The sequence below is a fragment of the Macrotis lagotis genome, chromosome 4 (genome assembly GCF_037893015.1).
Source record: "Macrotis lagotis isolate mMagLag1 chromosome 4, bilby.v1.9.chrom.fasta, whole genome shotgun sequence".
NCBI lineage: Eukaryota > Metazoa > Chordata > Mammalia > Peramelemorphia > Peramelidae > Macrotis > Macrotis lagotis.
In genome coordinates, this window is record NC_133661.1 from 124976861 (window position 1) to 125003153 (window position 26293).

The 26293-nt window shown below is 36.6% G+C and overlaps 1 protein-coding gene across 1 annotated transcript in view; it reads left to right on the forward strand.

The window, feature by feature from the left end:
* Positions 1–24448, forward strand: part of AP3S2 (adaptor related protein complex 3 subunit sigma 2) — a 37024-nt gene extending 12576 nt beyond the window's left edge. The window contains exons 5-6 of the mRNA XM_074234085.1: positions 12027–12134; positions 21022–24448. Of these exons, the coding sequence (XP_074090186.1) occupies positions 12027–12134; positions 21022–21150 (237 nt within the window). The 3' untranslated portion in view covers positions 21151–24448. The remainder of the gene's footprint in view (positions 1–12026; positions 12135–21021) is intronic.
* The last annotated feature ends 1845 nt before the right edge of the window (positions 24449–26293 follow it).

Sequence of the window (26293 nt, forward strand, 5' to 3'; positions counted from 1 at the left end):
TGGGGGGGGGCGGGGCAAGGCAATGAGGTTGTGTGACTTGCCCAAGATCACACTGCTAGGTAATTATTAAGTGTCTAAGACTGGATTTGAACTCAGGTCTATCCACTGTATCACCTAGCTGCCCCAGATTTAAGTTTTCTAATGTGTATACAAATGAGTAAAATAAATCTATAGAGTAACCAAGCACATACACTTCTTGATTTTCTTTAAACAGACAGATCAATGTTTTTCTGAGGATGGAGTAGCCATAGGTGAATAGGGAAAGCAGCCAGTACATAGAATTTAAAGGAGTCCACCTACTGTCTAACTGTCTAGTTAGGGGAGGGGAGAAAAGGAGGAGGGGAATCTTTTGGAGAAGATGGGATGGAGTCCCTTGTGTATGTGGAGGAGTTTGCCTTGGAAGAAGGGCCACTTCCTCATGTGAAAAGAAGTAATGGAAGAGATAGTAGGGAAGACATTTAAGTAATATAAGTTGAGGAGAAGAGAGGACAGTCTCCCTGAATGACCACAATTTTAACATTGAAATGCATGCAAGGCAAGGTTCTCATCTGAGAGGATAGGTGAAGTGGTAAGGCATGGAAGGTTTGAAGAGAGATGAAAACATCTGGAAAAACCACTGTGGTGTGTAGGTTAGTAAATCAACCAAGGAGATATAAAAGTATTGCCTAGCGCAATGAGAAGACCCAGTTGAGTTTATATAACATGAAAAAGATAGTTTGTTGACCAACTTCTAAAGGGTCTTAAGTGTCGAAAATTTGAGTTTTCCTCCTCAATTCTCTCACTTTTCAGATGACATTGTGCTGGTGGCCTTAGACTCCAGAACACCATAGAATCTCCTGGAAGTGATCCATAATCCTGACCATCCATATAGCAAACATCAAGTAGATGAAGAATATTTCTTCATTATGACAGATTATGTAGAGTTTGTCCATCATTATGTGTATCTGGAACAGACAGTATATGTGGACAGAGTTGGGCACAGAATTAAATAGGAGGAGGAGAGCAAAATCAATTACTTCAGGAATTACATATCTCTTTAAGGATGCTAAACTTCTCCTAGAAACAAAGAAAGACCCATCTTTTTAATATTCTGCTATTGTAGGACTGTGAGTCACAAAACATAAAATTGGAATTGGAAAAGAATATCACATAAAGAGCAGTGAATAAAAGCATGGTTAAGTGTGAAGCAGCTTACAATATATCACCAGTCTTGTATTTTGAAGAATAGAAGACAAAGATGTCATCAAGACTTTGTATGATGGGGCAGCTAGGTGGCGCAGTGGATAAAGCACCGGCCCTGGAGTCAGGAGTACCTGGGTTCAAATCCGGTCTCAGACACTTAGTAATTACCTAGCTGTGTGGCCTTGGGCAAGCCACTTAACCCGTTTGCCTTGCAAAAACCTTAAAAAAAAGACTTTGTATGATAGGAAGAAAAGGTGATCTGGTTATTTGGTAAGGTTGGAGGGTGATAGGGAGACAACTTGGACTCTCCACTGGTATCCTTAAGACATCAGGGAAATGGTAGAGATCTCCAGCATGTTAGGATGACAAGAACCTCCCAGGGCAGATATGAGTGGACTGCAACTTGGATTATTGGAGGAAACATTCACATCCATAAGATGTCAGATCTATTTGAGTATATGAGAGGAAATGGAGAGCCAGTGGGCGTATATGAATAGGGAAATGACATGTGTAAAGCAGTGTTTTAAAATTTTTTATTGACTATTTTTATTTTTTATACTATATTTATTTTTCTTTCCCCGACCTTGTAACAGCGAGTTACAGTTAAACAGGTTAAGCAGAAGTGACCAAAAAAAAAGGACTATAACTAATAGCAAATATATTATTCCTTTTTCAAAGTTCTCTATTTCTCTAATAAGAACAGGAAGTTTGTTTCATTATTTGTTCTTTTTGACCAGAATTGCTCATTTGAAACAGTATTTTAGGGAAAATATCTTCTACCATTCCTGTCCTGTTAATCTGCAACTTGGGTAACTTCCACCATCTGATTTCCCTTCTATGTCCTGAAACTATTCATTATTGCTAAAGAAAATTATAAAATGTTTAATTCTGTTCATTATAAATTTAAGCTGCTCAACTTCAGATAGGCTTTCATTGCTGTTTATAGACCCTTTTATTCACTTTTTTTTAGTTCCTTATTATATTCTCCATAGCAGCTATTTGAACCATTTCTATCTCTTTAAACCCCATTTCTGATTCAGTCCCTACACTCAAAGAAGTATAGATGATTACATTTGTTTGTGTCATTGCTTATCATCTCTATTCTAAAGATTCCTAAATTTTTATCACTGGATATCAGCTGTCCATTGCCAGTTATCCTTTGAAAAATCTCTACCTAGATGTCTCACTGTCATCTCAAATTCTATATATTTAAAACTGAATTTATGCCCTATCTTTCTCCTATAACTTGTTATTCCTTTGATTTCCTTTTTTTTTCTGTTAACTAATTGCCTAAATCATCCTTGCTTGAAAACCTGGTGTTGTCTTTGCCTTCTTCCTTTCCCATATCATCTACATTTATTCAGTTATACCTCTGTGATGCTGGATCTTTCTTTTCATTCTTGCTATGACCATTGTAGTACATTTTTTCATTGTCTCTTGATTAGATTGTTGTAGTAGCCTAATTAGCCTCCCCCTTTTCAAGTTCCAACCTTCCAGTTTATTGTTCATATCACTGCCAGATTAATCATCATTAGGGGCAAATCTGATCACATCGTTCTTTTGCCCAAATACAGCTAGTACTTAATAAATACTTGTGGTTTGATTGCTTAGAATTATTTAGTGACTTCTCATTTCCTAAAGAATAAAGAACTAATTTTTCTGGCATTCAAGCTCTCTATAATCTCATGCTAATTTTTTATTTATAACAATATTATATTAAAAAAAATTTGTTGAAGGTTCTATTCAGTCTTCAAACCCAACTCAAATGCCACCTCTTTCGTGAAATCTTTCTTTTTAAAAAAAAATTTCATGAAGTCTTTCTTTATAACTTAAAAATGATCATTCCTTCATCACCACTTTTTAACTCCATTATGTTCTAATTTTTCTGATAATTTTTGGGTGTATCTCATCATACCAGTTTATGTCCTTCAAGAGCAAGAACTATGTTTAATATTTATCTTGGTGTTTCCTCCATTGCCTGGTATAGTGAGCAATATATAGCTGAAGCTTACATTTTTTAAATTTGTTGTTGCATTTGATTTAGAGGAAGAGGAGACTGGAGTCAAAAAAACTTAGGGGACTATTGAAGTAGTCCAATGTGAAGCAATAAAGGACTGGTTTAATGTGTTTAACAATGGGAATGAAAAGGAATGGGAGAATAGGAGAGATAGTTAGAGTAATGTAGAAAGTACTTGAATGCTGAGTGGATATGGAAAAAGATTTTTATTGTTTATCCTTTGTTCTTGAAAAGGACCATTGTCATCAGGGTTGTATTGCCATGACATGCAAGTGAATTGAATTTAAATGAAGGAGTGTTGGTTTTGATTTGCTCCTACAAAATGACATGTTCACACCAACAAAACTAAAGAGTATATTTAATAAAGTGATTATAAAAGAGGTAGAAATAAATCAGTTTTACAGCAAAAGTAACCAATAAGTCCCAATATAATAAAAAGAAGAGCAAAGTCTACATAAATATAGATATTAAGAGAAAACATCACCAATGGGGGAGCTTCAACATCTGAATCAACAGTGGCTAGGGAGTCCCTGGGGTATGTCCTTCAGAGTTCTGATCAGGAAGGCCCTAGGCAGAGTGTCCTCTCCATGGGAGAAACTCCAATCCAAAGAGGGTCTAATTAGAGAACAAAGAAGGCTTCTTGCCAATTTTTTGTGGAATAAAACCAAATTTTCCAGATTGTCGGAGGAGGGAGCCACCTCTCCCTGAACCCCAAGAATTATGGTATTTACATTCAGGAATGACTAGTTCCTGAAGAGATAGGCAATGTTAATCAAGTACGGCCTTGAGAGTCTGGCTAGCACCAGTCAAGGACATTCAGCAGTTCTTTTAAATATTCAAGCTGTTTTAAATATGTGCATGAGATCAATCCTGCTCATCTCCCCTCCCTGTACATCAGGGGTGAATTGGGGGTCAGTGATTCCCTGTATACCAGAGGTAAACTGAGGGTCAGTAATTCTTTGTAGCTAAACTATAAGACCTTAGCATGGAAAATCTTATAGCCTATGTATTAACCATACAGGGAGCACTGTGCAAAATCACCAACTTTACTTTCCTTTTTGGAGCCATCTGGGTCCAGTGGATCATCATGGGGGGGGGGGGGCAGGGATAATTACAGTATTTTGAGCTTAGATACTTAGAGGAATAATTATACTATTGATAAAATTGGAGATGTCCAAAGGATGTTGTGGTTTAAGGGAAAGATGACTAGACTACCAACATTTACTAGCTATGTAAATTTTGACAAGTTAATTAATCCCAGCTATTAGTTTCTTCATTTATAAAGTAAATTGAGGACTTGGTGAGTTTCTCTGTTGTTGGTTGAAGGAACCAGAAATGTTAATCTGAAGATGAGAAGATTCAGGAAACATGATAACTGTCTTCAAGTATTTAAAGATTTGTCACATGAAAGAGGGCCTGATTTGTTCAGTAGCCCCAGAGGGCAAAACCTGAAACAAATGGTAAAAGTTGTGAAGAAGCAAATTTAGATTCAATGTTGAGAAAAATTTCCTAACAATTAGAGTTACCAAAAATGGCTTTTCCCTTTCTTGGTATATTTCAATCAGAGGTTGGATGATCACTTATTGGGTATGTTATAGTGGGCATTTGTATATGAATCAGACTAGATAACTGCTGAGATCCCTTCTAACTTTCAAATTCTGTGATTCTATGAAAGTCCCTTACAGCTGTGATTGTATTACTCTTAGTTTTTGAAGTATTTGATTCTAGATATGTTGAACTTGATATGATGGTGAGACATCTGGTTGGAAAAGTTAAAGATGCTGTTTGGCAGCCTGGAAGATAGGATAAGATAGATACATTTTTGGGAATGTTTTATAAATCACATGAGTGAATTTGTTCTTTGAGAACTATATGGTGACATAAAAGCATTTGGGGCAAGGCTTTATAACCTTCGATTATGCCTGTTATAGGGTTGAAAGTCCTTCCAAGCTGGAAGATATAGACTTAGGGATGAACTTTGTTAACTGAGAAACATCCTAGGCAAACATCACCAGCTTGACTACAATGATCAGTTATGTTGCCTCAGCAACTCCCAGAGACTATCAACTAAGGCATCTGAGAATTATGATTTGAGTTGATGGAGAATATCTTCCCTACTGAAATCACAGGTTGCTGAAGCTTTGAGATAGCTTACAGGGGTGGCTAGGTGGTGCAGTGGATAGAGCACTGCCCTGGAGTCAGGAGTACCTGAGTTCAAATTTGGCCTCAGACACTTAATAATTACCTAGCTGTGTGGCCTTGGGCAAGCCACTTAACCCCATGTGCCTTGCAAAAAACCTAAAAAAAAAATGGGATAGCTTACAGTTTTTTCCTACACTTCAACCCTAGCACTCATTATAAGGGGACTTTATATGTGTGTGTGTGTGTGTTTGTGTATATATATATACACAAACACACACACACACACACATAGTAATGTTCTCCTAAATAGCCTGATTTCTCAGTTCCTCAGTTTATTTAATTCCCCTGACTTCCCACTCCCTTATTCCACCTCATCTATACAGAGATAGCCATGGCCATGATCCTGTTACCAGCAAGTGTTCCACTTTATGAAATCCAAAATTATTTTATTTGATTGCAATCTTTTTATCATTCCATCTTGGTTAGCATCCCCATCTCAGACATTTACTAGAATTTTTGTCATGGACAAGACAATATCTCTGAGCTTTAGTTTCTTGAATTGCAAAATGGAGATGATATATCTATAGTATCTACATTACACAATTATTATGAGGATAAATGACATACAATACATTCTAGAACCTGCTGCTCTGAGGCTAAAAACCTGAACTCAGGGTTATGATGGTGAAGCAGGGGAAAAAAAAAGAATGATGAGAGCACAGGACAGAACAGAAGGAGTTTAGAGGGAAACATTGATCAGTGGGACAGCTTTGAAACTAACATGCTGAGTGCATTATATATACTTTATAAAACCAAGTCATACTGAAGGAGATTTTTGGTTTTTTGATACAGCATTCTATCACTGTTTTGAATAGTGAGATGCTGGTATTTATTAGATTTTGTTAAAGTGTAGAATAACAAAAAATAAACTAGTATATTAATTGCTTATCTTTCTGGAGTCTAATTTATAGAGTACCATGGTTACCTTAGTACAGTTTCCTAGATTGTCTGCATTGTGGAGTGTGTATAAGAAGACTCAGAGATTCAATTTAAAAAGATCAATCAATTTACAATACTAAGACACTTTTATGAACTTGAGAAGACATAGCTAGCTCTCTGTATTTTTATTTGCCTATTAGACCTGGGATCAAATGATGATATGCTTCATTGGCATATAGGAAAATGAGTACTCATAAAATTTGGTGGGGCCTTATCTCTGTTGAATGACAAAGAGACTTTGCACAGTAGTTAGTTGACTCTAAAAGACTCAGTGAAAATGGTAGGAAAACTTTGCTCCAAAAACTTATAGTTTTAAGTATTTCAGTTTTTGGGCTGATGTATCAAAAGTCCTCTTGCTGTCTCTTCTACTTGATTTACCTGCTTATTTTACTCCCATTATGCCCCTTCTCTTGTTTATTTAGTTCAGGGTTTATAATAGTTTCTGAAGCATGATTTCCCAACATGGGTCTTTATTTGTTTTTGTAATTGAGTAATTTCAGTTATACCTGGTTCTCTGTTATCCAATTCTGGGTTTTCTTAGCAAAGATACTGAAGTGGTTTGCCATTTCCTTCTCCAGCTCTTTTTACAAATGAGGAAACTGAGACAAATGGGGTTTAATGACAGGATCAGATAGCTAGTAAAAGGTCAGACTTGAACTCAGGATGAAGAGTCTTCCAGATTCTAGGCCCAGCACTCTATCCACTGCTAACTAACTGTCCTCTACTAGGTTATAGATCCTCTCAAAAGCTAAAACATTCAAGACTGCTAAAAATTAGATACCCCTTCCCTCTGGTGAGAATGATCCTTATCTTCCCAAGTAATAATGGAAAGAAGAGAGAGAGAGAGAACTATAAACACCTTATAAAAGGATTCTTAGTTGGATAGATTATAGAGGAAGAAGGTATTCAGGGGGCTCTGGGAGGATCATATAATTTTGCATTCTTTTCTCTTTTTTTTTAACCCCATATTAAAAATGTATGATTACACATCTTCTGAAATATGGGAACTAGAAATTATGAAGGCTCTGTGAATCTTCTGATGCTGCTTTCAGGGCCCTCAAGGCTTTTCCCAGAATGACTAAGCTCCCCAGAGGAACTGAAATTGGAATGCATCTTCTAGCATAGAACACGTACTGTTCTTCTCCCAGAAGACAGCTGCTTGGGATTCATAAAAGGGGAAAGAAGAAAGGAAGGGAACAAGTCAGAGGGGAAAGAAGAAGGCAAGGAAATAAGCATTTTTTTAAGCGCCTACTTTGTGCCAGGCTAAAGTCCATTATAAATATCTCATGTGACCATTAAAACCTACTCAACCATGAAGGAGTTAGGAAAACAGGGCCCATTTGTAAAATGCAGAATGCTTTACATTTTAGTTTTGTTGTCATAGATCATTGGAGTCAGTGCTGAGTGACAGAAAGAAATCCACATCCACAATTAAACTCTAGCTTTTTTGAAAAGTTTATATGCTGTGATATTGTAATTCTTTTGATTTAATAAGAATAGTAATTATCACTCTTCACTTTACTATTTAATTGATATTATAGACAGTTTCTATCATTTATTATATTTTATTGGATAGCATCAATATAACGTTATTGTATTTAAGACTACTCTGTAAGAATTCAACTTTCTGACAATTTAGAATAGTGGTGTAAAAATAAAATAAAAGATTCCTTTAAACAACATTTTGACTTAGAAAACTACAAATTAATATTATCTGTGTTTGAATTATATTTTTATTTTGTTAAACATTTCTGTTACATTTTAATATATTGGGCCTCTTGGCTCCCCACCAACAAATTTGACAAGATCTAAAATGCAGTGATATATGAATTATTATCTATTAATTTTCAGCATCTAGAAGAAGATTACTCCTGATAAATATCCATACGAATTAGTGGCTGGGGGGATCATGGCCCATACTCCTTCCTCCTCTACTTTATGAAAACAGCTGTTCTTTGGTCCCCTTATTCAGGGTATTCTAGAATGACTGACATAGTAGTACCTAATAATATTTTTTTTTCTTCCTTCAGCTCCATTCCCCAGCTTGGGAGTCCCTACTGCTGCTGCAAATATATGGAAAGTGTTTCTGATTTCTCAAGCTTAAATTTGGAATTTCCCTTATAGTTATAAAATAATTATTAAGTATATGTAAAATAATATCATTAATGCTATTTTATGAGTTAAATAGACTTGTAGACTGACCTAGAGAAGCAGCCACCATTTTAAACATGATTTGTAAGAGAAAAGAGAAATTTTTTTTTTTATTTTTTTTTTTAGGTTTTTGCAAGGCAAATGGGGTTAAGTGGCTTGCCCAAGGCCACACGGCTAGGTAATTATTAAGTGTCTGAGACCGGATTTGAGCCCAGGTACTCCTGACTCCAGGGCCAGTGCTTTATCCACTACGCCACCTAGCCGCCCCAAAAAGAGAAAATTTCTAAACCATTTAATTATACATGAACTTTTCATAAATTGGGCAAATTCGAATTTGGGGATTAGGAGGTCATCTTGATTATGGAGAAGATGATTTCACTGGAGTGATGAAAGCAAATGTTTGATGGAGAGAGTAGGTTGTAAGGAAGTATAGGTATCACATATATACATCTTTTAAAAATATTACATTCTTAATAATTACCTAGCCATGTGGCCTTGGGCAAGCCACTTAACCCCATTGCCTAGCAAAAACCTAAAGAAAAAAAAAATTACATTGATGCTTTTTTAAAATACTGCTGTCACTACCCAGTGATTCTTTCTGTCTCTCTTTCTCTCTCAACACACACACATACACACACCCCCCCCTTCCATTCTAATACAGAGATACAGTTAAAGAAAACAATGTCTAACCATACATGTGTCATTCTGTACCCAAAGTTCTGCCACCTCTGTGCTGAAGAGAGATAATAAATCAACAGATTTATTGAGGGTTTCCTGTCTTCCAGGCATTGTTTCTACTGCTTAGAATTCCTTTCTCCCATCCAGGGAAACCAAGCTTCAGCTCAAATATATTTCTTTCAGGAAGCCTTTTCCCTGTTTTTTCAGTTATCCTTTCTCTGCTAAATTTATTTTGTCCCTAACTTGCATTTATTTACCTGTGACCATTTTGTTTTCCTTTAGTAGAAGTTTTTGAGGATAGAGACCATCTTACTTTCTTGTATTGGTTTCCCCAGGGCCTAACACATATGAGTATAATAACTGCTTGTATACTGATTGTTCATCAATGCTCTGGAGTGAAAATTGATAAAAGCAACTTTTTCAAGATGCTTACTAGAAAATAGGAGGGGGACAGAAAGGTCAAAGGAAGAATTTTTGTCATAGTTGTGAAGACCTGAAGGATTTGTGGGAGCCATTGGAGAGAGAGGAATTAAAATACAAATAAAATAAAATTGTAAATGGATAAAAGGATAGAAGAAACTTTGGAAATGCTATATATGGAAACTTGTGTTGCAATGAAAATAGTTCTAAATATATGTTTAGTTTTGTCATTGTCTGAAGTTCAGTGCACAATAAATTGTTTTTAATAAGTGAACTCATAAGAGAAAACTGATGATTGTTGCAACAAGGTCTGAAGGATATAAGAGAATGTGGGAACAAGAATATAGGTAGTGGGGTGGCTAGGTGGCGCAGTGGATAAAGCACCGGCCCTGGAGTCAGGAGTACCTGGGTTCAAATCTGGTCTCAGACACTTAATAATTACCTAGCAGTGTGGCCTTGGGCAAGCCACTTAACCCCATTTGCCTTGCAAAAACCTAAAAAAAAAATATAGGTAGAAATGGGACAGTGAGGTAGTGCAGTGGGATCAGTAGGATCTGAGTTCAAATGAGACCCCAGACACTTGACACTTACTAGCTGTTGTGATCCAGAACAAGTCACTTAACAATAAATTTCCTATCTCCTTTTCTCTCCCCTTTTCCCTCTTTCTCTCCTCCTCTCTCCTCTCTCTCTCTCTCTCTCTCTCTCTCTCTCTCTCTCTCTCTCACACACACACACACACACACACACACACACACACACAAATAAAGTTAGGAATATAGACATCTCTTGGTACTTGTAACCAGAGAGGGAAGGCGTTAATGGTAATGATAAGTTTGGAATTCTAGTTGTACCTCAAAAGAAGAGATATTACTGGGGATTGGTGGTACTTGGGTGGTTTAGAAGCAGAGTAGTGATTATGCTTAGCCCACCTTCTGACCAAAGACACAGTAGACATTACAGCCTTAGAGCAATTTGAGTTGGAGGTATGGAAGACCTCAGAATCCTTTCTGGGTCATTCAGTGTCCACATTACTGCTGACCTTATGCATCCCATGTGAAAGGCATGGACCTCCAGGCCCCAGGGCAGCACAATGTAGACATACCCAGAGAGAAGTGATCTATCATTTAGACACTCTGGCATACTACTCCTCCAAGCTACAGCAAGAACTCCTGATCCTTGACCCCTCTGATCCCTAAGAGACTGAGGAAAGGGGGTAGGTAGATTGAGGAGAGTACAGAAGTAGAGGAAGACGAAGGGGCAGGTGATATTGATAGACCTTTGGGGTCAAGGGACTCGAGGGAGCCACTTGGTCATTTTATATCATTGTTTTAGGGAGCAAGGCATAGGGGATCATGTGCGTAAATGCTTGGGAAGGTGAGAAGTCAGGTTGAGTTTGACTGAATCATAAATTTTAGTGCAGAATACAACTCCTTTACATATTCTGCGTATGTGTGTGTGTGAATTGTTGGGAGGATAAAATGAAATATTTCTAAAGTGCCTTGCAAACATTAAGGTGTTATATAAATACTAGCTATTATTGTTTTTATTATTTGTATTATTTTCACATGTATGTATATATGAGGTTACAGATTAGAATCTTTTGTGATTTTTAACATATGTTTAGTTGACATCTTGTTTGAAGAAAGCCTTCTCTTAATACCTTGTTCCACTGAATTAGATTTTTCCCCTTCAAATTAACAAACAATAGATATGATACTGAGGGTGACTATAAAACAACATCCTCCTAAATCTTAAGATTAATTTTTTCATATGGTTATAGAAAACTTTGATTTCTTCATTTGAAAACTACTTGTTCATATCCTTTGACCTTTTATCATTTGGGAATGACATATTCTTCTCTCTCTCTCTCTCTCTCTTTTTTTTTTGGCTAGGCAGTAGGGTTAAGTAGCTTGCCCAAGGTCACACAGCTAGGTAATTATTAAGTGTTTGAGGCCAGATTTGAATTCAGGTCTGCCTGACACCAGGGCCAGTGCTCTATCCACTGTACCACCTAGCTGCCCCAGGAATAACATATTCTTATAAATTTGACTCAATTCTCCATGTATTTGAAAAATGAAGCCTTTATCAGTTATAATTTCTATAAAAATTGTTTCCCAGCTTTCTCCTTTCTTTCTAATATTGCTTGCATTGGTTTTGTTGATGCAAACTTCGTTTTGTGCAAACTGTTTTTAATTTAATATATTAGATATGATCCATTTTACTTCTCTATCTCTTGTTTGATCATAAATTCTTCCTTTCTCCATATATCTGACAGGTAAACTATTCCTTGCTCTCCTAATTTGCTTTATTATGTTTTTCTTAAAGCTGTCCTTGCTTTTTCACTCTCAGTTTGCAGGAAAGCCTCTGCTTTTCTTCTTGGGAATGCCCAACTCAGATCCAAAAACACTGATACTTCTTATCTTTGACTCTTCTTTAGGTTCATTACATCCTGCAAGAGGTGGTGATGGGTGGTATGGTGCTGGAAACAAACATGAATGAAATTGTGGCTCAGATTGAAGCTCAAAACAAATTAGAGAAATCAGAGGTGAGTAAGCCCCCAGGATTCCATTTCCACTGGGACGAATGTAGTTTTATTAAAGAAGAACAGCCAGCAGAGGGCATATATAGATTTATTACTTCACTTTCTTTTTCCATGGGGATGGATGTGGTAAAATGGGAAAAGCACCAGATAAGGAAGGAGAAACCCTGAATTGGAGTCTTTGCTTAGTCAGTATCACAAAATCTCAGAATTGGAAAGGAATTCAGAGTCTGTGCAGTTCAACCTGTACTTGAAGAATTCCTTGTATTTCAGAGTCCTGACAATGGTTATACCTGAGCTTAAGTACACACTCTTTTCCATAACCCTTCAGTGCCTTGGTAGAATTCTTTTTCTTTCACTTGGAGGCTATGTGTGGAGTCCTCTCTGTCTCCTGGAGATATGCAAGTTTTTGAGTGGCTTTGCTAAGAAGATGTGTCACACAGAATTAAATAGAACACTCACAGGGTGATCTGACAGATTTAGGTGGGACTGTTGGCTCCTTTCTTCTCCACCACCTCTCTCTTAAAGCAACCGAAGATAATCTTGGCATTAGTTTGCTGTTGCTTTTCAACTTGCAGTTCAACAAAACACTCAGATCCTTTTCATAGGATTTGTTTCGTCACACTTTCCACATCCTAGACTATAGTAAACAATTCACATTTATATAACATTTTAAGATTTGATAAGTGCTTTATAGTCGCTATCTCACTTGAGTCTTACAACTCTGTGAGGGAAATATTATCACCATCATCATCATCATTATTATTATCCCCATTTTACAGATGAGGAAACTAAAGCTCAGAAAAGTTGTGATTGGTCCAGGCTTCTACAGCTAGTAAATGGTTATACCATAATTCAAACCCAAGTCTTTCTCATTTTAAATCTAATACTTTATACATTACACTGCACTGGCTCTGCCTGATGTTTTGAATCTTCAGTCTCTCCTTTTAAGATCTTTTTGGATCCCGATTGTCATCCAGTATATTAAATATTCTTCCCAATTTTGTGTCATCTGCAAATTTGATAAGTATATTAATGTTTTCATTCACAGAATTATATATTATCAGAGTTGGAAGGTACTTAAGATGTCATCTAATTTAACTCATACCCAAACTCACAGCCTAAAAAGGATTGCTCCTTTTTTTATGTAATTTTTATAGTCCTTTCTCGGCTCCTTTTGTTAATAGCTAGAAAAAAGGGTTATTGAAAGAAGAAGGGTCACCTCTCCAACAATCCTCAATACTTTTTTTTTTTTGAGGAGACCTAAACCCTTGGGCAGAACATGAGGAGAGAAAGAAAGTTGTCTCGACTGTTTGTTTTTGGAGCTGAGTTCATTGTGCTTTGCATTTTTTTAATCAAGTGAAATTTATTTCAGGGTATTGCTAGCTTGGGAGTTTCCATGGATACCTACCCCATAAAAGCAAGATGCTTTTTCTGTAATGAATTGGCTAGAAGCCAATCCTGAGTGGAAGCCCAAATTGAATAGAAATTTTAGTGAGATGCTTCCAATTTGATAATTATTCTTATAAGCCCCAAACTTTTTTCCTGTGGCATCCCACCAGAGACCTTCCTCAGTTTTGGCAGTATTCCATCTACAACTATCTTTTGAATCCAGTTATTTAGCCACTACCAAATAAACTTAATTGTCTTCTAGCCTGCATCTGTCTCCTCTGGAAAGATAGAATGTGAGATTATCAAATGTTTTGCTAAAATTATTTCCCTAATGAATCTATAATAGCCTTATCAAAAAAGGAATTTTGCATGACCTGTTCTTGGTGAAGCCATAATAACTTTTTTTTTTTTTGCAAGGCAGTGGGGTTAAGTGGCTTGCCCAAGGCCACACAGCTAGGTAATTATTAGGTGTCTGAGGCTGGATTTGAACTCAGGTACTCCTGACTCCAGGGCTGATGCTCTATCCACTGCGCCACCTAGCCGCCCCCATAATAACTCTTAATAGTCATCACTTTTAGGTGGCACAGTGGATAGAGCACCTGCCCTGGAGTCAGCAGTACCTGAGTTCAAATCCGGCCTCAGACACCTAATAATTACCTAGCTGTGTGGCCTTGGGCAAGCCACTTAACCCCACTGCCTTGCAAAATCTTAAAAAAAAAGCCTAAAAAAAGTCATCTCTTTTCTAACTAAATGTTTGCAGATTTTCCTTTTGATATGTCATTATGTTGTTAATCTGATTTTGTTGGTTTGGATACTACTTTCATAGATGCAGGCTGTAGCCCCTTTGTCAATTCAATAGACTACCTTCAAGAGTTTCTGAAAAATGAATGCCCTTTTAGCCAAATTGCTGATTAGTCTCTAAATCTAGCAAGACTGATGATTCCTGGAAGTAACCTGCATATAGGTTACTGAGCCTGGAGTCAAAGTCTTTCTAGCTTGGGAGTTCTTGCTCGAGTTTAAGACTTGTTGGCCTAACACTCAAGAACCCAACTTATACATGCACTGTAAGGTATCAAAGTTAGTCTTTAATTCCATGTAATAAAATTTTACTAGGAATTGAAGTCATGCTCATGGCCTATTATTGGAAGTGCTGTCTTTTCTTTTCTTTGGAAATTGTAACAGCTGTTCCTCTCAGTCTATAGTGCCTCTTTTGCTCTCAGTGATTTATCAGAGATCACTGAAAATAACTCCACAGTCACTCACTATTTCATCCAGACTTGATGAGAGGGAGAGGGGTTCAAAGGGAAGAACTCTAGCCCTGAGTCAAGGTGCATATATCAACTTAACCTCTTTGGTTTTCTTATGTAAAGAATGAGGGGGTTGATCAAAATGACCCTGAGTCCCCTTTTTAGCTATAGATAAACTTATTGTTTCGAGTATTAAGTGCTTACAGTACTGTATGCAGGCCCTGTGCTAAGTGTGGGATACAAATACAGACTGGCATTCTGTTTGGGGGAAAAGCAAATGAAGGGATTGGAAGATTAGGATGAAATGGCATAGGGAGGTGTGGAAGAAAACTCAGGACCAACTTTCTCCAAGGCAGCAAAGTGGCAGGCAAGGAATCTGGAAGGAGAGTCTAGGTAGGAGCTCTAGATCTTTGAACAATTCTTATGGTTTTATTTAGTGAAAGCAGCTAAGAGCACATTTTTTTCTCTCTCTCCACATTCTTCTTGGGGGGAGAAGAGGAAATCCCATTTTTACTTGATTTTATATAATTTTTCCTAATCTGAATGTTATTTTTCTTGCTAGAGAAAAATAGAAGCAAAATTAGATTTGAATAGTTCTTCCCTCTCTGTGGAAGTTATTATCATCATTCTCCCCATTTTCCCATCAGCCATTTTTCCTCCTTGAATCTTCTTGTCTTTTTGTGGTTGTTCAATTGTTTTTTAGTCATGTCTGACTCTTGTGGGTTTTTTTGGCAAAGGTACTTGGAGTGATTTGTCATTTCCTTCTCCAACTCATTTGACAGTTAAGGAAATGGAGGAAAACTGGGTTAAGCAACTTGCCCAGGATTACATAGCTAGTCTCTAGGGCCATATTTGAACTCAGGACAGTGAATCTTCATGACTGCAAACCCAGTACTATCCACTTTGCCACCTAGCTACCTTATCTCTTAACATAGCTTTAAAAAAAAGGGGAGGGCTGTTTGTGGTCTTTAACATTTATCCCCATCAGATTTCAGATTGTATTACAAAGTTATAATCTATACTGTCTAAGAAATGAAATAGTGGAATAGATTTGGTACATAATATACAGAAATAAATTAAAAAATGATATTTGATAAACTCAAAGATCCAAGGTTTTGAACAAGAATTCACCTTTTGACAGAAACTATTAGGAAAATTGGAAAGTATTCTGGCAGAAATAAGGCATAAGCCAACATCTCACCCCATATATTAATATAAGGTCAAAATGGGCACATGATTTAGATATATAGGTAATATAAACAAATTGAGGGAGCTTCAAAAGTTTTACCTGTCATATCTATGGATAAATAAAGAGTTTAGGATCAAACAAGAAAAAGAATCATGGGAAGTAAAATGGATAATTTTGATTAAATGAAATTAAAAAGATTTTACACAAAACCAAAGTAGCCAAAATTAGAAGGAAAGTGGGAAACTGGGGGGGAGGAGGGGATTTTTAAGAACAAGTTTCTTTTATAAAGGCCTCATTTCTTTTGGAAACTGAACCAAATATATGAAAAATTAAGAACCATTCCCCAGTTGATAAATAGTCAAAAGATATGAACAGGCAGTTTTCAGAAGAAGAAATCTAATTTATCAAGTCATGAAAAATGTCCTAAATCACTATTAATCTGAGAAATGTAAGATAAAAACAACTCTGAAACACAATTATCAGATTGGCTAACAGGAGAGAAAAGGAAAATGACAAATGCGAGAGGGGATATGGAAAAATAAGGACACTAATTCATTGTAGGTAGAATTGTTAACTCTGACAACCTTCTGGGGAGCTATGTCCAAATAATTATGAAAGTTTGCATTTGCTTTGACCCAGCAGTTCCCAAAGAAATTAAAGACATCACTCTCTCTCTCTCTCTCTCTCTCTCTCTCACACACACACACACACACACACACACATACACACAGACAGAAATGGCTGAAGAACAAGTTGTGGTATATGATTGTGATGTAATATTATTGTTGTAAGAAATAATAAAAGAATGGTTTCTGGCAAGATATATATGAACTGTTATGAAGTGAGCAGAACCAGGAGAACACTGCACAATAAAAGTAACAGTTTAATAATGACCAGCTTTGAAAGACTTAGCTACTCTGACCAAAACATTGATTCCTGACAAAAGACTAATGATGAAAAATGCCATACACCTCCAGCGAAAGAATGTTGAACTCTGAATACAGATTAAAGCATATTGTTTTCACTTTCTTTTTTTTTTTTGGCAACTTGTAGAACACATGGCTAATGTGGAAATGTGTTTTACTTGACTTCATATGTATAATGAGAATTGCATTGCTTGCCTTTTCAGTGGGTGGGGAGGGATTAGAGGGAAAGAATTTGGATTCCCCAAAAAATGAATGTTATTAATAAATAAATGAATGAATGAATAAGAGAAAATAATGAGAAAAGATTATTTCTCAACACAAAAAAAAATTCATCCCCACCCTCTGCTCATTTTGAAAAAGAGCTCCTGAGGATACTGTTTCAAAATGTTGCCATTCTTTTTTCTTAATGAATATGAACTTCTTCAGAGCTCAGATGATTTCTTTCTGTGTGTGTGTGTGTGTGTGTGTGTGTGTGTGTGTGTGTCCCCAGCAGCTGGTATTTACACTGGTATTTAGAAAGGGCTTAATAAATGCTTGTTAATTGATTTTGTGTTCATTTTCATTCATGGAAGCCCTTGCTTCCATACAGTTATATGATTACTAAGTTCTAGTTAATAATAATTTATAATAGTTTAATAATCTAGTCAATTCTCTGTTCATTCACATTAACCGCTTTTAACAACTTCCTCTCTTTTTTTCTCATCAAGATTGTATCTTTTACCTTCAAAATTTAATTCTAAGAATATTCTGCCTCCTTTGGGTCAGCTTTCCCTGTAGAATTTTTGCATGGGATCCTACTCTCTGAAGTCACCTTTCAGTATATCTAAGATACAGGTCAGATCCATCTTCTCTCTCCTTTTCTATTGTAGATTTACTATAAAATGGTAACTTCCTCACAAGGCTTTCTTTTTTTTTACTTTAGCAACCAGTTCCTTCATTTTTGGGAATCAGATCCAGAATAGCAGTTTCATTTGTCACTTTCCCTACTTTTTGAAGAATGAAATTCTCATTAAGGCAGGACAGGAATTTATCAGTTGTTTTGCTTTTAGAACAGGGTTCCAGCAGATATGTGGGTGTTTGAAGTCCCCTTTTACTACCATAGCATGTCTCCATTCTAGGTTTGTGGTGTTTCCCAAGCTCCTTGTCTATTTTCTCCTGACTAGGTGATCATATCACAATATAGCTCCATTTCTTCTGTTAAAGAATTATACTTCCTAACATTATTTCCTTTTCTAATTCCTAGGTTTTCTTATATGAAAATACGTTTATAATTTCTAGTTTCACTCTGTACCTTTTTTATGTAATCTTTTCCTTTTGAATAAGGCATACATCTTTGGATGTTATCATATACCAGACATCACTCTTATCCTACCAATTCTCAGTGATTTCTATGACTGACAGGTTCAAATTTGCCCTCTTCATAAAAATAACTAGTTGATTTTTTTAGCTATACTTTGTTTATGTAGACATCTGGGGCAATTTCCTAGTTTTGTGACAAAGATTTATTTCCAAAGTCACTTAGCCTCCCTGAGTATCAGTTTCCTAATTTGTAAAATGGATAGCATGTTATGTTCCTAATAAAGTTTTTATGAGACTTTATTAATCACAATGTACACAAAGCACTCTGTAATCGTAAAGCAATATATAAGCATAGATAGTAGTTACTCCTATAAAGCTACTTATTTGTTGCTGTTCAATTGTTCATTTATATCCGCCTGACTCTTTGTGACCTTAGACCTTAAGCACACTAATATAGTCCATGGGGTTTTCTGGGCAAAGATTCAGGAATGGTGTCACCTTTGCCTTCTCCAAAGGATTAAGACAAACAAAGGTTAAGTGACTTGCCCAAGGTCACATATCTAAGTGCCTGAGGCCAGATTTAAAATCTGATCTTCTTAACCCCAAACCCCCTCAGTTGTCTAAGCTGCCACTTAAATTACTTATTCTAGTGACGAAATCTAAAAGGCAAACAGGTAGGAATGAAATGGGAAATGGCAGGCTTTTTCATGCTTTCAGTATGGCTAGGAAAGTCAATTAATATATCAAGGAAAGCAGCCAACCCCTGATTATTGTTTTAGTCCATGCTCTGATTACTTGTGTAACTATTCCAAGCCACTTACTTTCTGGAGAAGCCCTGGATCAATTTCTCAGATTCTGGTAAAATTTTCTGGTTTATATATCTTATGCCTCTAATGGAGCATATACTTAGAGTTAAAACAGTTCCATTTCAGGGAAAACTTTACTCCTTCTGATGGATGAATGAATGAAAAAGCATTTATTAAGTAATAACCATGCAAATCATTTTCCTATGAACTAGGGATACAAATGAAAAAGAGAGAATTCTAGCTCTAAATGAGCCCCAGCATACATAGGAGGCTTCAGTTGTGGGTCCAGTGAGAAGCCCAGTGCTCTTTGGGGTACAATGGCAAGACAGATAGATGATATTGCCTCTTTTTAGTTTTAGTGCCGTGTTCATTGTGAAAAACAATTATTAATGATATTGAGGTATTTACTTTTCTGGTCTTTAGTTATGGCTCCTAAAAAGGCTGGAGAATCACTGACAATTCCTTACTAGGGACTAGAAGCAGTGCAGATCATCTGGAGGACACTTGGGCTTATCTAACCTTTGGTGGTTGTTGGCATTGATTCTTTTGGGATGGTGGGATCTTTTCCTTTGGGGTTGCACCCCTGAATGATAGTTGTGGAACAAGGCTGGAAGCAGAGCTAATGTCTTTTTTTTTTGGTTTTGTTTTTTTTGCAAGACAGTGGGGTTAAGTGGCTTGCCCAAGGTCACACAGCTAGGTGATTATTAAGTGTCTGAGGTCAAATTTGAACTCAGGTTCTCCTGACACCAGGGCTAGTGCTCTATCCACTATGCTACCTAGCTACCCCTAGGGCTAGTGTCTTGGAGTGGCTATTGAATACAGCATCCTGGATTACTTCCCCTAGGGACTAAATAAATATGTGATTAAGGTCAGCACTTTGCCTTTCCAGATGACATTGAAAATCAAGTTGTTTCTTTCTGTTTCCTATTTCTTATTAGAAGCTGGATTTGAGTTAATTTTAGTGTTGGAATTTAACGTGCTAAATTTCCCTCCTCAAATTCCCCCAAGTTTCCTGAAGCAATTATATTACTTTATTTGGCTGAGCTGCAAGAAATTCTCTCTTCCATAAAGCCTGGAAGTTTGATGTGGAAGCTTTTCTAGACTTCTGCCAGCCATAGTGGTGGTTGTGGTTTCTTTATGAGTATGGGTTAACAGGATGCTAGAAATAGCAAATGAATCAGGATCAAGTGATTTTATAGCTGATGGAAAAAATAGACTTTCTGGGTGAGGGTTAGCTCTGTTTTAATATACAGGAAATGGATAATTAGAAAAAGCAAATCTTGAGAAACCTCCTTGACAATTTTTTCCTCTGTCCTCCTCATCCCCCCTCTCCTCATGCCTATTGTAGATGATGGGGAGTTTCTGGCCACCAGCAGCCTTCATCTGCTTTTCATTACTAGTCCTGCCAGTTGTAGTGCACTATGGAGCTCTCCAACTTCATATGCGTGTCATTGGTTCCCACATTATATCCATGTAAAGTTTCCAAAAGCCAACTCTTTCCTGTCTCTTGTAATCCCATTCCATGACTGAAAATAAAGCAGTATGGTTTCCAAAAAAGGTTTCTCTGTGACTGTTAGTTTTCTATGAAAGTTTAGTTACTAAGTTATCCGGCTTAGAAGAAAGCATGTGATCTTTCTCCAAATGTAATAACACATCCGCCTGGCCTTAAGGCATGGAGAAACCATATCAAATAAAGTACAGAATTTAGTTCCTGCACTGAGTTTTGAGACTATTATATGATGAAATATCTTCTTATACATGAAGGATGAGATAGAGAAGATCAGAACTGGTAAATACTGTGGTGCTATAGGAAGGGTTTTGGATTTGAAATTAAAAGACTTGGATTTGAATTCTGTCTATGCTACTTGTATGTATGACTTAGGCCAGTTCATTTAGCCTCTTTGTGCCTCAGTTTTACTTTTTGTGTTTGGATCTGGAATTTGTTTAACATTGAACCATAAGCATTCATTTGCCTTTTCTTTTTTAGCATAAAAAAAATAGGCACTCATGTTTGTATTTCTTTTCTTCCACTAGGGTGGCCTTTCAGCAGCCCCTGCTCGAGCTGTGTCTGCAGTGAAGAACATTAATCTCCCTGAGATCCCACGGAACATCAATATTGGGGATATCAACATCAAAGTTCCTAACCTCTCTCAGTTTGTCTGAGGACTAAAGGACCAGCAGACACATCAAGCAGAATTGAATGTTTTTGAAAAAATCTGAGGCCAGACTGATCATGGATCTGAACAAAATTTGAACCTTTGCAGCCTTAAGACCTGAGAGCTCGTATCTTTTTGTTTGGACAGACTCATGGGTATGGGGTCAGGGAAAAGTCAATGTCACAATCTCTGTGCACATGTCCAACATGAAGTTCTTTATTGACTACAGGTATATAGCATTCGTACAGGGAATGCATATCCTCTTTAATTAAACCAGCTAGCATTCTCAAATCTCCTGCCCCATTTTTTCCTGCATGCTGAATCTCCCTGAGGGTGGTTGTTTGAGTTAGTTCCCACAGATTCTAGTGGGGCAGATGTCTAAAGGGTCATTATTCTCACTGCCACGAGATTCCTGTGGTTATTATTCCTTTTTTTCTAGGTGCCAAGGATTGGCTCTTCAGATTCAGATTAAGGAAAGCTGGCTTTCCTCAGAAGTCTATCAGAAATGATAGGGGTGGGACTAATTTTCATAGAAGTTTGAATCACCTGCTGGCTGGATTAAGGTTGTTGTAGCCAATATTCTTCTATCTAACCATACCCTTTTTATAGCAAATAACATTTCTTCCCCCCAAGAACATATCTTCTAATCTGACAAAAATTCAAGATATGTTTTCTTTGGTGTTCTATGAAAAGTTCATATTCAGAAACATGACAGCAGCTGCATGTTCACTATTTATCCACTGACTGACAATAGATCCACAACCACTTAACTTCTCAACAGATGATAAAGCTAATAAACTCCCTACTTAAGAAATGGCCTTAGCTGAAGGAATACTTTGGGAACTGGGAGACTTAGTCTTGTAGTAATTAATGTGAGATGATAGTTGTATCATTTTTAGGCTCATAGTTCTATTGTGCTCTTTTGTGAGGAGTCTTGGCTTACTTTGGCTTATCTTCAGTTGGGAGTTCTAAAGTTAGGGCTCAATATTGCTTCTAATTCTTCTAGATCATAAACCCACTGCAGTTTTCCATATAAAAGATTAGGACAGGGATTGGATAGAAGTAAAGGAGCTAGCTATGTGTCTGTAGATGGGGCAGGCTGAGGAGTGGAGTTGTTCCAGGTCTGGAGTGATAATGTATTAATGAGTTTAAGGGGCCCTTCCTGAGTTTCAGGACAGGGCGTGTCCCTTTCACCCCTGATAATAAAAACTCTTCCCTGACTTGAGTGTCTCTTATTTTTTTTATGGTAAATTTATAACCAAACTGTTCATCATAATATTCAAATTCCTATCCTTCCCACGTGCCTGTCCACTGGACCTAATCAGAGTCTGCAGAGCACTTATTTCAGCAGCATATAGTGTTACCTGTATGGTCAAACATTTTTCTTTAATCACAGTAATAAATCTTCTCCACCTGCATGGACCCTTTTTTTGTACAGAATTGTGTGGGCTGTCCTCTTCTCCTCCAGGGGAGGGGAACTGAGTTGTCATTTTCTTTCTGGGAAGGTAAGTTTACTTGACTTGATTAAAACATTTTGCCCATATTTGAGTTGTGAAACTCATGATGCTTTTGTCTTTTCATTCTACCATATTTTTCTTTGAAAGAAAATCACAGTCATTTCTCATTAACTTTCCCTAACCTGCTGCAGCACTCTCCCTAGTAATAAATAGGTATAATTGTACAAAATAAATCAACATGTTGCCTGTGTCTGATAAATGTATGCTTCATTCTGTACCTACTGTTTGCTACCTCTTTGCCAGTATGCCTACATGGAGCAAACCTTGACTTCAGATCTGCAAATGACCTTGGCTCCTGTAGAGCGGGTTATCCCTGAACCAACTAGGACTTAGTCCTCTTCAGAGAACAAATTGAACTTGACAGAGACATTTAACCTTTTTAACATACAGATTTAGACTAAAAAGTACTTCAGAAGTCAACTGGTTCAATCTCTTGATTTCACAATTGAGAAAATTGAAACCTCCAAGAAAATATAAGTAGAGATGTCATTGGGTACTGGAAAGTCAATATTTTTTCCACTGTAGACATAAGGAATAATGCAAAGAAGCATATGCTTCTTTAAATTATTTTTAAATTATCTCTCAGAGGATGTAGCAAATCTACTTGAAAGAAAGACAGGCAACACTTTTTGGCATACATTATAACACGGAAATTTCTTGGTGTCATAGTGCTTGTTGGGTGCTAGTCATTGTGCTAAGTATTGGGAATGCAAGTAGAAGCAAGCAAACCAATTCTGTCCTCAATAGTTTTCTTTTTAACATTGGAAGACAATTCAAATTGGGGAGTATTTTGAACTGGAAAGTCAAATGAAATCTTAGGGAATTGTTTGCTATCCTCTTTCTGAGAGTAATAATGTTGATTTGATTACTGTTTTAAGAACTAGATTGGGAAAGGGGGTATAGATACATTTGAAAGACTTGAAGATGACTAGGAAATGACATGTTGGGTCTCTGAGTCTGAGCAAGATAATTTGAATCTTACTAATCAAAAGCACATTGATTCAGGGTGAGAACTTGGGTGCCAGGTTGGAGATGGAGGTCAGAGTGTAAGGAGCCTGGCACCTTGAAGATGACTAAGATTCTTTGGACTTTCACTTTTTGTTAGAATGGAGACAGATATAGTCATGAATTTTCTCTAGCTCTCATAATTTGAAGATGTTAAAAAGAGCATTGTTTGGATGACTTCTTTTGCTTTTCAGTCATAATATACTATACTATACAATATCCTAAAACTGCCACCAGCTATATGATGTTTCACATGGTAAAGAATTGCTTATCTAAACCATCAGTAATTACCTAGCTGCTTGGCCTTAGACAAGCCCCTTGGCCTTAGACAAGCCACTTAACCCCATTGCTTTGCAAAAACCTAAAAAAACAAAACAAAAAAAAAACCCCAGGAACTTGGAAAGATAATAAAGAATTGGAAACTGATTTGGTGCTCATTAAATGGGAATAACTAAACAAGTTATGGCATATGAATGTGATAGAATACTATTGTGCTATAAGACATGATTAAAGGATTTGTTCAGAAAAACCTGGGAAGACTTGTATGAATTATTGCAAAGTGAAATGAGTAGAACTTACTAGAAGAACAATTTGTACAATAACAATATTGTAAAAACAAACAACTTTGTTTGAAAGGCTTAGAAATACTGATCAACATTTAAAATGATTTATTAAATGCTCAAATATACATGTTTCCATGTGAATATCACAGAGGACATCCCAGATATCTCTTGCTTTTTTAGTAGCACTGAAATTTGAAATATGATGGTAATAACAGCTAACATTTAGGTAGTGTTTTATATATATATATATATATATATATATATACACATATATATATACACACATATATGTATACATACATATGTATATGCATTTGTGTTTGTGTGTGTGCATTTATATATTACAATGTGTATATGGGTAGTATAATATATTTCTATATATCATCTATTACTCTTAATGCAAACTAAATGTAAATAAATTTCTTTCTCCTTTTGGTATTTATGCCTTAAAAAAAATGTTGATCAATAGCATAACCAGCCACAAGTCTAGAGATCTCCTGATGAAATATACTGCCCACTCCAGAGAGAGAAGTGGTGGGTTCAGAATGCAGATTCTCACAACATATTCCCTCTCTGTCTCTTCTTTTCTCCCATCCTCAATCCTCCCGTCTCTCACATAATAAAAATTTAAGGGAAAGAAAGAAAAACCTTAATTGCCATTAAATTTGGTTTAATGAAAATGTTTTTGTCAAAGTGATGGATCAGAATAATATAGGTTAAAATCAGAGAGGGGATATCATTGAGTCCTCAAGGCAAATGATGAAAGATAAACATTTTGAAGAAAGTTGCATGTAAAGAAGCTGCATGAAATTGTTTTTAAAAGTGATCAAAAGCGGATCTATGGAAAGGAAGAGAAGAAGAATATCATTAAAAACAAACTAGATAATTTTGATTGCATTAAATTAAAAAGCTTTTGCACAGACAAAACCACTGTAACTGAGATCAAAAGAAATGTAGTAAATTAGGAAACAATTTTTAGTATTTCTGACAAAGGACTCATTTCTAAAATATACAGAACTGAGTCGAATTTTCAAAAGAACAAGCCATTCCCCAAATGACAAATGGTCAAAGGATATGCAAAGGCAATTTACAGATGAGGAAATCAAAATGATCCATAGTCATGAAAAATTGCTCAAAATCATTAATTATTAGAGAAATGCAAATTAAGGCATTGCTGAGGTACCACCTCACCTCTCAGACTGGCCAATATGACTAGAAAGGACAATGATCAATGTTGGAAGGGATGTGGGAAATCTGGCACACTAATATATTGCTGATGGAGCTGTGAACACATCGAACCTTTCTGGAGAGCAATTTGGAATTAGGCCCAAAGGGCAACAAAAATGTGCATACTCTTTGATCCAGCAATACCACTACTGGGTCTATACCCTGAAGAGATTATGAAAAAGGGTAAAAATATCACTTGTACAAAAATATTCATAGCAGCCCTGTTTGTGGTGGCAAAGAATTGGAAATCAAGTAAATGGCCTTCAATTGGAGAATGGCATAGCAAACTGTGGTCTATGTATGTCATGGAACACTATTGTTCTATTAGAAATCAGGAGGGATGGGAATTCAGGGAAGCCTGGAAGGATTTGCATGAACTGATGCTGAGTGATGAGCAGAACCAGAAAAATACTGTATCAGCAACATGGGGGTTGATGTTAAACTTTGATGGACTTGCTAATTCCATCAGTGCAACAATCAGGAACAATTTGGGGCTGTCTGCAATGGAGAATACCATCTGTATCCCGAGAAAGAATTGTGGAGTTTGAACAAAAACCTTTCATTTTATTATGTAATTTTGCTATCTCTTATACCTTATTTTACTTCATTAAGGATATGATTTCTCTCTCATCACATTCAACTGAGATCAGTGTATGCCATGGAAACAATGTAAAGACTAACAGACTACTTTTGGGGTGGGGGGAGCAAGATTAGGGGGGAAATTATAAAACTAAATAAAATCTTTCTAAAAAAAAAGTGACCAGGGGTCAGCTAGGTGGTGCAGTAGATAGAGCACCAGCCCTGGAGTCAGGAGTACCTGAATTCAAATCTGGCCTCA